The sequence below is a fragment of the Pelmatolapia mariae genome, linkage group LG22 (genome assembly GCF_036321145.2).
Source record: "Pelmatolapia mariae isolate MD_Pm_ZW linkage group LG22, Pm_UMD_F_2, whole genome shotgun sequence".
NCBI lineage: Eukaryota > Metazoa > Chordata > Actinopteri > Cichliformes > Cichlidae > Pelmatolapia > Pelmatolapia mariae.
Window position 1 is genome coordinate 9,656,498 of NC_086245.2, and position 13,106 is coordinate 9,669,603.

The 13,106-nt window shown below is 41.7% G+C and overlaps 2 protein-coding genes across 2 annotated transcripts; both read left to right on the forward strand.

Moving 5' to 3' along the window:
* Positions 1–87: 87 nt before the first annotated feature.
* xkr8.3 (XK related 8, tandem duplicate 3) lies at positions 88–4,439 on the forward strand. Its single transcript, XM_065471780.1, has 3 exons — positions 88–674; positions 1,657–1,844; positions 1,929–4,439. Exons 1-3 carry the CDS (start codon positions 349–351, stop codon positions 2,678–2,680), a joined length of 1,266 nt encoding a protein of 421 aa, XP_065327852.1. The 5' UTR covers positions 88–348; the 3' UTR covers positions 2,681–4,439.
* Positions 4,440–4,937: 498 nt separating this feature from the next.
* On the forward strand, positions 4,938–9,705 carry LOC135933818 (XK-related protein 8-like). The gene is made up of 3 exons (XM_065472041.1): positions 4,938–5,245; positions 5,629–5,819; positions 8,904–9,705. The coding sequence occupies exons 1-3, from the start codon at positions 4,938–4,940 to the stop codon at positions 9,626–9,628; spliced, it is 1,224 nt and encodes a 407-aa protein (XP_065328113.1). The 3' UTR covers positions 9,629–9,705.
* Positions 9,706–13,106: the final 3,401 nt, after the last annotated feature.

Here is a 13,106-nt window from a genome sequence, read left to right on the forward strand (position 1 = left end):
CTAGCCTCATGCCTGAAATCAAAATGGCGAATGTCGGAAAGCGGTGCTGTGACTGTTGTGATGCACATGAGCCGCGGTGGGCGGGGCCAACAATCACACAAACACACCCGCTCTTCTCTTTGGAAGTATTTTTTAGTTTTTAAACGTAATTTATTTGTCTTGGGCGTAACATTAATTTACTGGAGCTCAAAATGTCAAACCCTCTGCAACTTCTCTTCATCGTGGTGAAGAAGACTGTGGAGCCACTTTGGGAGGGAAATAACGGTACACGACGTTAGCTGAAGGTTAGCTTCTCAGAAACAGGTAGCTCGAGTGGACAGCTAGCTGCTGAGAGAGGGAGGCTCAGCCATGGAGCGCGGAACTTTTTCAAAGTACTCCTGGACCGACTTCGTCTTCTCCGTGATCGGAGTGTGCACTTTTCTCGTAGACTGGGGCTCCGATGTTTGGGTGGCCACTGAGTTTTACTGCCGAGGAGACTTCTTCTGGTTCGGAGTCCTGGTTGGCCTCATGGTCCTGTCGTCCGTCGTGGTCCAGATGTTCAGCTGGTTCTGGTTCAAGTACGACCGAGAGCTGCCGGGCTTCAGCCCACAGACTGGGGCGAAAAGCGTGCTCTTCGGGGACCGAGTGAAGCTGTCTTGCCTGCTGCATGTTCTACAACTGGGCTTCCTCTTTAGGTAAACCCGCAGGTGCTTTAACGCAGGGTTCCCAACTCTCAGCTGTCACCCAGCGCCACGTAAGGAGAAGACTAAAAGGCAGGATTTTATGGAAGTGTGGCAAGGTTAAAGCAGTTTTATTTTAGCTTTAACACTAGGTTTTTCATGTTTGAACAGCAACAGTGCACAGTCAATAAATTCAAACTGAAATAAAATTTGAATTTGATAAACATCGGGGTAATGCAGCTGCTTGATTGTTCGGATGCGCGTTTTCTCCTTTTGAGTTTAAGACTCGTCTTAAAACATATTTATTTGCTGAAGCCTCTGGCACTTTTTGAAAGGTTGGCTCTATTTTTCTATTTTCTCTAATTCTCTATTTTTTAAAATGTTTGATTTTATTTTCTGTTTATGCTATTTTATATGTACAGCACTTTGTGAACCCTGGTTTATTTTAAAGTGCTTTATGAATAAAGGTGTTATGGTATAGTAGTACCTGTTTTGAACATTTTAAAGTTTGGCACTGATAAATAAACTCAGGATGCTAGTAATTTAAAACAGTAAAACATCCTGGGTTTTAGCTTAAGGAACTAAGTAAATGTAAAACACATCTGTTAAACGTTAGTAAGGTCATTTCATGTAATCACTCCCAATTCATCACTGAATCTGTTTCTCAATAAGTGTTTCAACAGCAGCTAAGGTCTGTTGTGAAAGTTTCCTTAGCATAGCTTTTTCACTTTCTTTATTTTCTAATCAAAAATGAAACCATATGTTTTTCTTTAAAACACTTCAACCCATGTACAAATGTCAGTGTCAGGTGTGGTAAGTTGTAAATCCAGTAAGTCTGAGCACAACTGACTGCATAAAAATGAATTAATGAGGTATGAAAAGCTCAGAGTCACACTGTTTTTGACCTCTCCTAATGAATCATACCCGATTATTTCCATGAGTTTGGTTTGTTCATTGCTGTGTCATTTTCTCACGCTGCTCTCCCATCCGCACTCAGACACATCTCCGCCATACGTCAGGGCTTTAGAGTCTGGTGGAGGAAAGAGGAAGGGTCAGAGTATGCTGTTTACCTGACACATGACCTGAGCATGCTCCGTCTTATCGAGACCTTCTGTGAGAGCGCCCCTCAGCTCACCCTGATGATCCACGTCATACTTCGCACCAACAAGGCCAGGACCGTTCAGTGTGAGTTCTCCCTCTGTGAACAGCAAGCAAACATCACAGTTGTGCACTTGTTCACTTCCTCTTGGTTTGACTTCTGTTTTTCAGTTGTAAGTATTGCTGCTTCAACCACCTCCATAGCCTGGATGGTGGTGGATTACCACCGCTCCCTGCGCGCCTTCCTCGTAGACAAAGCCAAGCAGGGATGGGGGTCCTCCTTAATCTATTTCCTGTGGAATCTGCTGCTAATCGCCCCACGGGTGGCGACGCTCGCCCTGTTCTCCTCTGTCCTTCCTGGATACATCGCCGCCCATTTTCTGATGCTGTGGTTCGTCTTCGTGCTGTGGGCGTGGCAACAGAGGACAAACTTCATGGACAGCGTGGGTGGGGAGTGGCTGTACCGGTCCACCGTGGGGCTCATCTGGTACTTCAGCTGGTTTAACGTGGCTGAGGGTCGGACCCGTGGCAGGAGCCTAATCTACCATTCCTTCATGACCATAGATGGGGCGGTCCTGCTGGTGACCTGGTGGTGCTACAGAGACCTGGTCCAGACTGATGCGTACGTCCTCCCACTTCTCATCTCTCTACCTCTCACTTACCTCCTGGGGCTGCTTTTTAAAACCCTGTACTACTTCTGCTTCCACCCTAAACTGTGGAGACCCCTGGGGAGGGAGCCCGGACTGCCCAGTGATCTGCCTGATGCAGAAGTGTCCTTTAGAGACTTTTCCATCCAGGACAGCACCCCGTCCTCTACACTTGTCAACAAACGCATGGCTTGCCACGCCACTAATTTTTACACAGATCAAAGAGTCCTCCGAAACCCTCACGGCACAAACGGTGCCGAGCCCCCTCATCTGTGATGTCTGACTTTTTACTGAATGAAGCATCTGTTTCTGTTTCTCAGATTTGTGCTGCAGTTTTTTCTGCAGGCTTAGTGCACTAAAATAGTTTTCCAATGTGCACTAAAACTCCAAAGTTTTTCCAGCCAAAGTGCACTTAAGAACATAAATGATTGACAAATTAAGATCAAACATTAGTTGGTCTCCAACTTGTAGCTTCATAGTCCAGTGTGCACGTAGGACAATATCACCTCTGCCTAAGCAATGGGAATATTCCCACTAGTGCAAACATGTCTGAAGTGAACCATTCCCTTCTGTGGCTTCAAAGTACAGATTCTAAAATCGTACATGAAACAAGAAACTTGCAATAATAAACTTGTATTTACACTAAGTGTACTTTTACATTCAAGCATAAATATACAGACAGTGTTTATATTGTGATAAAGGGGATTTCTGGATACATTTTTAACTGAAGCGTCAAATGAAATACCTGATGAGCACTCGGCTCAGTCTGGCGTTTACACAAAGATGCTCCCACAGTGGCTTCTTACAACCACAAATACTGTACTGTAACTATACAAACACTAGTCAGCCACAACATTAACACCACCTGCCTAATTATGTGTACGTCCTCTCATGCTGTCAAAGCCTCTCAGACCTGCTGGGTTACCAACACAGGAGCTGTGAGGGCGTTTGGTGGTTGGTAGGTTTATGTGTGTTCTCAGCGAATAGATAATCTGCTAAAGGTTTTAGCGGTGTGGCTAATGTATAAATTACATTAGAAAAAAATTGCATACAGCTTTAATTTTTCATTCTGTTTGAAGCAGGAATAGTTTGATAAGCTAAACCAAATCTGTTTGTGTGCTTTTTAGTTGTTTTTTTATTACTCCAGCCTGTTAGTAGCCTAAATATTACTGTTAAGTGTGAGCAGAAAGACAGTTTTTCTATATAGGTGTTATAGTTCAGTTCACTTTAGGATTTCTAGAAATAGAATTAGAATAGAATTTGAAAAAGCTAAACTTTTTTATATGTAATTATAAAAGCTAAACTATAAATGGTTTAATACAGAGACTTGGTTAAAGAGTAAAATAAAAACAGCAATCTTACATTTGTACAATGTTTCTGGTGGGTTTTCTTTTTTATTAAAAGTCTGGGAGATCTGGATTCTCCCTCTAAATTGAAATTCGTTTTTGAAACACTGCAAAAATTGTTTCTGAGGTTTTAAATTACCTTTGTTGTTGTGTGTGTGTTTTATTTTATCTTGTTAGAGTTGCTGCTGGAACCTTTTTGAATGTAAATTTCACTGTAAGTTCTTGTTCATAGTTTCTTTTCAAAAGCTGGTCAAGTGTTTTAAATCCATTAGCTTGGTTTCTCCTTTTTTCTTTTGTGTTGTAATGCGAGTTCAGCTAACCTGCTGATTTGTTACAGACATGAACGTTTTAGAAATGAAGATATTTCTCTGCATTTAGCTGCCAAATCTAGTGTTATTGTCGCTCATCCATCCAATATCTGTTTAGCTTGTTCAACTATGTCATGTGCCAAAATACTTTTACTTTAGTATACATGCAGAGCTGAAAGCACATCCTTGTCTCAGCTTTTTGAGTAAACCTGCCTCCACGTCATCATTTACATCATTTACAATATGTTGAAACTCTGTTCTGTAAAAAAAGAGTTGTTAGTGTTTGGAGCCACTTTTTGGCATGCTGTCAGCTGGTATGAAAAGTTAAGGGGATTACTTCCTGTTAAACATTTACCTCATCTGTCCTGTGCAATTATTAAAGTAGTACCTAAGTTAAGTCACTTCTTTTTGCTTTTGTGTCTTTCTGCAAACCCAGATTGGAAGCATCCACAGATCTTTTTACTGTAAGTCATTGGCTTACAGTAAAAAGACCTGGGCTTCCTCTTTAGGTAAACCAGCAGATGCTTTAACGCAGGGTTCCCACCTCACAGCTGTCAACCTGTGCCAGGTAAGGAGAAGGCTAAAGCGCAGGATTTCCGGATGATGCTTAAAATATCCAGAAAGAAATTTCAGTTTCAGTCTTTCTGAAAGTCATCCAAAGACGGCGTTTACTGTTAGCAGGATATTCGCCAGCAGGAGGTGTGTATGTGTGTGAATTAACACAATGTGCCTTTAAGATAAGCTTCAGGACACGGGCTGGTTGTTAGGAGGGGTTTTGAAACTCTCAAATCTCGAGCTTACTTTCGTTATCTGTCTGCATAAGTTCAGCTCATTCATAACATGCAGCTGTGTTAGAGGCACACAGAGAGACGGGTGAACATGTCAGGCACTCAGGCTAACTTTAAATACTCCTGCTGGGACTTCCTCTTCACTTGTGTGGGCCTGCCGCTGTTCCTGGTTGACATAGGGCTGGATATATGGACCGCTGTGTCCTTCTATAAGGAAAAGGCCTATGTGTGCCTTGCTGTTCTGCTGGTTTTGCTCCTGGGCTCGTCACTGCTCACTCAGGCTTACAGCTGGCTTTGGTATAGCTATGACAAGTTTGAGATGAAGACAAAGGTAGAGGGCTGGCCTACCAAGAGGCTGCTCAAACTGCTGCATGTTTTCCAGCTGGGCATCTACTTCAGGTAGTATTAATAAAGCGAGTTTAAAGTGCCTGCAGTAATAATGCAAGGACTCCATCGGGTTCATGCATTAAACCACAAGAGTACAGATTTCATCATCTGTAGTGCAGTGGTTCTGTCAGTTTCATTTTATCTTATTTTTGAACTATTATGTGTAAATCAGCATTTATAACTTCCCGAATTCCAGAGTCATGTTTTAATTTTCTCTGTTTCACAAGATAAGCTACATTTTGCTTTATTTCCTTCACTGTGTGTCGGGCAAACTGATTTTATTTGCTCACCTGCTTTCATAACAAGAATGCTTTCAGGAAAATTCAACTGGGCGTGTTTGACATTTGGATTTGCTTTACCTGGTTATGACTCATTTATTATATTTTGGCTCTCAGGCACGCAGGAGTCCTGGAAAAGGCTGTAGAAAGCTTCTGCACAAAGCTCCCTGACCCTGAGGGTGTAGCTGTGTTTCTGAGCCATGATCTGAGCATGTTACGAATCGTAGAGACGTTTTCAGAGAGCGCCCCGCAGCTCACGCTCATGCTCACCATCATTCTGCAGCAGGGCCATCTGGATGCTGTTACAGGTACAGTTTATTACTCGAGTTAAAGTCATATGTGTTTTGGGCAGAAATAGTGACGCTATAAAATAAATTCTTAATGAAAAACTAAGTGGGGAGGCTCATTGCTACTTTAAAGTAAGTTTAAAGTCTTCAGATTATTAAAGATTATTAAAGATCAGTTCGCCCATATTCACTTCAACTAAGCTGAAGTATTTTTATGCTAGCAGTGTACTTTCTTAGACATAGAGTATGCACTTTTTGTACACAGTACTTGCAAAAGTATTCAGCCACAGATCTTTGATCTCAGTGCCACAGGTGTACAAAATAATTAAGGTAGCTAGCCACGCAGTCAAAAACATTTTTAAAAGAGTTCTTTGCTCTAAAGAGCTCACTCAATTCAAGTGTGTTGCTGTAATATGAAACCATAGTTCAGTAACCATTCAGTTTTGAAATGTCTCCCCTCCCAGATATTCCTTTATGAACTGTAAGTGAAATTACTCCAACCTCAAAGTGTTTAGGAACCTCAGCAACCTAGACAGGAAGTGGCAGACCACATAAAGTTACACAGCAGGGTCACCACACGCTGAAACATTTTCCGGTGCTCGGCTAAAAGATTTAAAAACAAAGCCATGTTTATTGTACTTACATGTTATTGTTTAAAGTATTATTCCTGATTAATTTCTGCCACATGCACAAACAACTGATAAGAGTGAGAGACCAAAAACATCTGTTTGGCCTAGAACAGTTAGCCAAATACAAACAAATACAGACACATGTTATTCTGTGCCACAGTTTAAAAAAAAACTTTTTAAAAAAGTAATGTAATTTGTGCCCTTTGTAACTCCAGCTACCGATCACATGCATATCTAAAAATTTCTCGTGCAGGAAAATCCCTAACCATTAAAAGGAACAATGCTTGAAGAGGAACCCAAGACAGGTCATTGCCTTCCACATGACCCTCACAGAATCAGCTGATTTCCTTGTATAAGAACTCTGGTATATTTGTTGAAGTCATGCAAAACTTTACCTTCATACTACGAATGCTTTGTGAGTTACAGGCTGGTGAAGTACATGGGAGTGGTTTTAAATGTGATGTTGTTGATCTTCGATAACTCCTTAAATACAGGCGATATCCATGTGAATTATTCAGCGCTGAAAAACATGTTTGAGCTCAAATCAATTTTACACCCACTTCAAATGTTACAAATTGAAAGCAGATTTTTTTTTAAAATAACCATTAGTCTAATGGCATAAACCAGTGTTTCAATCACAAACCTGGACCAGTTTAATATCTGTGATGCTTGGGATGCATGGGATCCTTGTTCTTTTTCCTGATCATTCAGTTTGGAAAACTTCTTCTTTTTTTTTTGTCTGTCCCATTTGGTTCTTTAGCCGTCAGAATCGTTGTCTGAAGACCAACAAGGATACCAAATGAATTTATTTTGCCAAATGGATCATCATGGCATTGCCGTATTGGTCCATTTGATCAACCTTTGTTGTTATTATTTATTTTATTTTCAGTTGTTACAGATGGGACAGACATGACTGGGGGATAGGAAAGGGAGAAAGAAAGAGAGGAAGGAAAAGAAAAACAGAAGGGAAAAGGGACAGTGAGAAAGGGCACTTACAAAGACAAAGAGAGAAAAATCTCCTGGATCACCTGTTGAGAGAAAAAGAAGAGAAAACAAGCAAAAAAAAAAAACAAAGCAACATACTAAACACAACACCATCATGTTAATCTAGCTAAGTGTAAACAGCAGTAAATACTAAATATTGAATGTTGTTGTGCAGCACAGACAGCGCACAATGTGCTTTGAAGTAGCAGCTAAGAAAGGTGTAGTTTATGTCTACGAACAGTGAACACCGGTGTGCAAACCTGTGTGGATCAGCGCGCTTGTATACAAAAGGTTTCCCCATATAACGGTCTGCTAGAGGGTGTGGAGGGCCATAGCCCCGTCCCCCAGGGCATGAAGCAGGCATGGAGGAGATCCAGGCTCCAGACACCAGGGACCCCAGAGTGCGAGAGCCCAAGGAGTACCACCGGAGGGGCATCCGTGCCACCCTCCTGGGAAGGGCTGAGGAGATCCCCAGACGAGGGGTCACCCAGTAGCCACGGAGCAGAAGCCAGAGGGGGCTGCACTGGCGTGCCCGCCGGCTCTGCCGGCAGCCAGCTGTGCCAGAGTGAACCGAGCCGCAGGCCCCGAGGCCAGAGGCCCGGGGGCCCCCTTTGCCCCGGAAGAGGCCTGACTGAGCGACAGGCGCCAGGCCCCGCCAAGTAGCCACCGGGGGTGAGCTGGTGCATACCTGAGCGCCCAGCCCCGGACACCAAGAACCACCAATGCACCGACCCCTGAGGGCATCAGTTACCGGCAGGGAGTGTGGTGAGGGGAGATAGGCCTCCACACTTTGGAGGGCCTGGGAGTTCCCAGGGAGGTGGAGTCTAAGACCCGACCTGACATATAGACACAGACAAACAGGCACACACAGACACAAACATGCATTCCCACCCTCATGCACACATATACAAACACTCAGCACTCACCCAACGTAGGGATAGACATACATGGACATGTACACACAATCACACTCCCCAAACATACTCTATACCCCGGGTCCAGGTACCCTCGCCCCCAGAGGGGGAAACGGCACCCAGACCGAAGAGATGTGACCCTTTCCCACGGGGCGGAGGCAAGCAGACCGCCCCAGGCTCCGCAGCAACAAGCACTGGGACCCTGGATCCTTGTTCTTTTTCCTGATCATTCAGTTGGGAAAACTTAACAAAGTGCTTTTTAGGTTATTTTTATGTGAGTGATGGTGCCTGATCCAAACAGTTGTACCATATCAAAGGTCTGATTTTTATCTGCATTTTGAAGCCTGCGTTTTTTCAGGCCTAAAATTTTCATATGTGACTCTGTTGAAAACTGAGGCCTATGCTAGACTTTGCACTTTTGCACAACCTGAACCTAAAATTTCACTAAATATACCAACGTTATGATACATTAAAAGTCTGCTGATTCTGGGACCAGGTTTGCTTGTCTTTATGTGGAGTGGCACACTTCACAACATTTCTCTTTGCTTGTTCTAACGCTGCCTCTCGTTCTCTCTCAGTTCTAAAAGCCGTCGGCTCGGCCTCGGCTATCGCCTTCACTGTGACGACCTACCATCGCTCGCTGCGCTCCTTCCTGCCTGCCAAAGAAAACCAGAACATAACCTCATCAGTCATCTACTTCATCTGGAACCTGGTTCTCATCTCTTCCCGTCTCACTGCTCTCGCTCTTTTTGCCTCCGTGCTGCCCTGCTTCATCTTCGCCCACTTCATCTGCTCTTGGTTGGTTTTATTCTTCTTTGCTTGGCGATCCAAGACGGACTTCATGGAAAGTCCTTGTGGAGAATGGCTTTATCGAGCTACTGTTGGCATCATTTGGTATTTTGACTGGTTTAATGTGGCCGAGGGGAAGACGCGGTACAGGACTGCGCTCTATCACGGGTATATACTGACTGATATTTGCATCCTCTGTGCTGTGTGGTGCTGGAAGATGAGCACAGATCCTCCTGATTTTGTGATAGAGCCCATGCACGCTTTAATCACAGCTGCCTGTGTTGTTGCCGTTTACGTCCTCGGTCTAATACTTAAAGTTATTTATTATAAAGTCTTCCATCCAAACCCTGACAAAGATGAGCTGAAAGGGGTCACCACAGAGCAGCAACCTGAAGGTGAAGTGGGACTTTGTATGTTTGCAGCCGCAGCAAACATGGCAGACCAGCATCCGCCCGCCCCATCAGCACACTGCAATAAAAGAATGAGGAAGCTGGCCGAGAACTTCTACTCTTGATGTGCACTTGACATCCACAGGACGACTAGAAAGAGACCGAGTCATGTAGAATGTTTTAATTGAGATCACTTGGCTGTGTTTTGTAGGACTCTGACCTTTTGTCTGATTTAGCCACAGATATAATGTCTGAAGGTATTACTCATCTTAATGTGGAGATGAATTTGAATATGCACTTTCTGCTGTACATCAAATCATTTCACTGTGTGTCAACCCATTTCAACATATCAGTCATTAAATTAAAGGGGAAATGAGAGGCTTTAATGATCAAATCTGTATTAAATAATTGTTCCTTACATGTGAAGAGATCCTTTTTCAAAGGCTATTTCACTGGATCATCTTTTCTAAAGAATGTAACAGGTTAAAATTATTATCAGCAGTGACTGAGTCTGCCATCCCTCCTCCCAGACAAGGTTTCTATGAATGTCCACGTAATCAGTCTCACTGTGCTTAGCACTGGATTAAGTTGCTGCTACCATAAACTGAGCAGGCGCGTCAACAAAAAAACAGACATTTATAGCAATTTTTCCTCTTCACACAGTTAGCTGATAGATGGCAGGCGTCTGACTGTGGGGTAACCTGCTGTATATGTCTTGTTGTGACATCACCATGTGGACATGCAATAAAAATATTCCTTACCCATATGAGTAAAGGGGCTCTGTAGCTTCATGATTAGTGTGTTTGTTCTGGTTTTTCTTACTTCACTTTGATTTGTGCACGGCTGCAGGGGAGGCTGACACAGCGGAGCTCAATCAGTTCATCACGCCTCCACTGAATATGACGTGCCGGGACCTGAGGTTGTGTTGATGTGTGTGTGTGGCTGGCAGCTGAAAAGCTGCGGCCGAGAGTTGGAAGAGACAAAAACTGAATAAAAGGTGTAGTAAAGTGTGAACTGTGTGGTCGGGTCTGTCATTCGTTGTCACCATGTGCAATGTACACTTTCCATTAATCTCACAGTGGAAAATTCCTGGACATCGACGCCAAGTGTTTATCACTTCAAGAATCAGACTCCTTTTGAACATTATGTTTATACTAAATGTGTATGTAAATATGGTGTCTGTATATTTATGGCCTACATTTGTGACTGTGTTTCTTTTATAGTTTATTCCTGTATGAATATTAAAAACTTGTCTCAAAGTATTAAAAATGTATTTACATTGCTTTACAGAAAAAGGGAAAATCACAGGACTGTGGGGGAAAGAGTGATTACCTCAGTTAAATAACCAGTGTTGATTATATTAGGTTCAGCTTTAAGGACCTCTGCATGTCTCCAAATAGCTTTAAAATTAGAAATAATACAAATAGAAAAAAAGAAAAGTGGACAAATGCTTTAAAGTCAGGGCATTTGAACATTTCCACTAAACATTAAATTTCTGAAAATGACATTGGTTGTATTTATGAGGTTTCTACACAACACTAAAGCTTTAAATGATGTGCATTATGTTTTTGTTGTTGTTATTATTTCGAACCATTTGAATGTAAATCTAAACTTTGACATGAATGTTTTCTCCTTTTTACAAAAGATGTTAGTTGTGAGTTCAGCTCACTTGTTGATTAATCGAAGAAATGAATATTTTAGACATCAAATCTCTGTTTGTTGAAAACTTTTTCATCTCTTCTGTGTAATTATTAAATTGTTAAATCACTTCTTTTTCTTCTATGATGTTTTGTGTCTTTATTTCCACATAAACTGATGAAGCAGCAGTGATGGACAGCCTGACAGATGAGGCCAGCAGGAGTCCCTGTGAAATATGATGTTTGCAGATGACACTGTGATATGTAGTGAGAGTAGGGAGCAGGTGAGGTGGAGGCATGCTCTGGAGAGAAGATACAGCTTCTCTCCAACTGTGACAACTTTGACATGAGGTCAGAGGTTCAGGACCAAACCACAGTAACTCCAGCAGTCTCGAGTCTGCTGCAATAAACCATCTACAGATTACATCATCGCTTTCATGTCTCCTTGTTGTAAAATATGCCTGTGTGTAGACTCATTTAAGAACTGGCAAAATGTTGATGTATGAGTCATGTCTCACTGACTTACAATACATGATTAGTTTGTGTTTGTTCCAATTTTCTTACTTTACTTTGATTTGTGTTTGTGGACATATAATGTGTGTGGCGTGGCTGCAGGGAAGGCTGACAAACACAAAAAAGAGGACAGATGAAGGGAAAGTAAAGAGATAAATATTCAGTGAACTACAAAGATTCAAAGGTCTCAGTTTTTCTCAAATGTGTGTGAGGACTGCTTGTTTGTATTCTTGGATTCACTTAGTAAATCCAACAGCTCAGCTATTTGTTGTTTGTTATTTTTAAAAGTTGCAGGAAAAAAGAACTTTTCAAACAGTAATAATAACCCCATACTAAATGATTACTGGTTTATTACAGGCACTTGTATTGTGTATCTAAAGAATTCTGGAAAATGATAAAATCTTCTTATGGGGACATAACTACAAATAAGATGTAGTTAAAAGATTCCTGCACTTTAACAGAAACATTTGACATTAACTGCTAAACTGCTTTAATGAGCATTTTGTTTTTTCTGGGTCTTTATTTGAATCTTTATATCCAGATTTAAAAAGGCTTAATCAACTAGAGGCTCTCTGCAACTACTCAAACTGAATATGTGGTCCAACCCTTCAGTTTTTCTCATTTAAATGTTTTTGAGGTCCACAGGGCCGAAAAAAAAACCCCCTCTACAGGACCAGATCAACTTGATCCCTATTTTCTGAAGTTGGCTACAGATTTTATAGCAAAATCACTAAAGTACATTCTTAATCTTAGCCTCTCAAACAGTGAGTTCCCTGTAATATGGAAATCTGCCTGTTCTCCCTTTGTTAAAAGGAGGTGATCCTTCAGATGTTAATAACTACAGGCCCATATCTAAATTGTGTGTTCTAGCAAAAGTTCTAGAAAAGCTTATTAGCGAACAAGTAAAAGACTTTTTGGACAAAAATTCAGCTCTTTCCCAACATCAGTCAGGATTCAGAAAACAACACAGCACAATAACTGCTGCTATTAAAGTGGTTAATGACATCATTGATTCAATGGACTGCAAAAAAAATAATAATACTGTGCTGCTCTTTTTCTTGACTTGTAAAAGGCTTTTGACAGTTGACCGTGGTATTTTAGTAAGTAGACTAAACAATATTGGTCTATCTGTAAATGCTGTAAGTTGGTTAGTAAATTACTTGTCAGCGAGAACACAGTATGTCCATGCTGCTGAGTCTTCTTCCTTTCATGTCTCCTTGTTGTAAAATATGCCTGTGTGTAGACTCATTTAAGAACTGGGAAAAAGTCGATGCATGAGTCAAGTCTCAGTCTCCTGACTTACAATAACAAAAGTTTTCTTTCATTTTTTAAGTTGTTGTAACTGAATTTATTTGCTTCTTCAATGTGTGTAACAAAAATGCTGTTTTCCAGAGAAGCTGGTTATGTTTCGTAATTGTTTGGCTGTCAGGTGTATCCAGATTGTAGATTCCCA

What these genes read in the sequence shown, in the direction of transcription:
- xkr8.3 (XM_065471780.1), top strand. Translation starts at nt 349, where the DNA reads ATGGAGCGCGGAACTTTTTCAAAGTACTCCTGGACCGACTTCGTCTTC. An exon ending in CAACTGGGCTTCCTCTTTAG is followed by an intron (nt 675 to 1,656) that starts GTAAACCCGCAG and finishes ATCCGCACTCAG; the next exon opens with ACACATCTCCGCCATACGTC. An exon ending in CAAGGCCAGGACCGTTCAGT is followed by an intron (nt 1,845 to 1,928) that starts GTGAGTTCTCCC and finishes TCTGTTTTTCAG; the next exon opens with TTGTAAGTATTGCTGCTTCA.
- LOC135933818 (XM_065472041.1), top strand. Translation starts at nt 4,938, where the DNA reads ATGTCAGGCACTCAGGCTAACTTTAAATACTCCTGCTGGGACTTCCTC. An exon ending in CAGCTGGGCATCTACTTCAG is followed by an intron (nt 5,246 to 5,628) that starts GTAGTATTAATA and finishes TTTGGCTCTCAG; the next exon opens with GCACGCAGGAGTCCTGGAAA. An exon ending in CCATCTGGATGCTGTTACAG is followed by an intron (nt 5,820 to 8,903) that starts GTACAGTTTATT and finishes GTTCTCTCTCAG; the next exon opens with TTCTAAAAGCCGTCGGCTCG.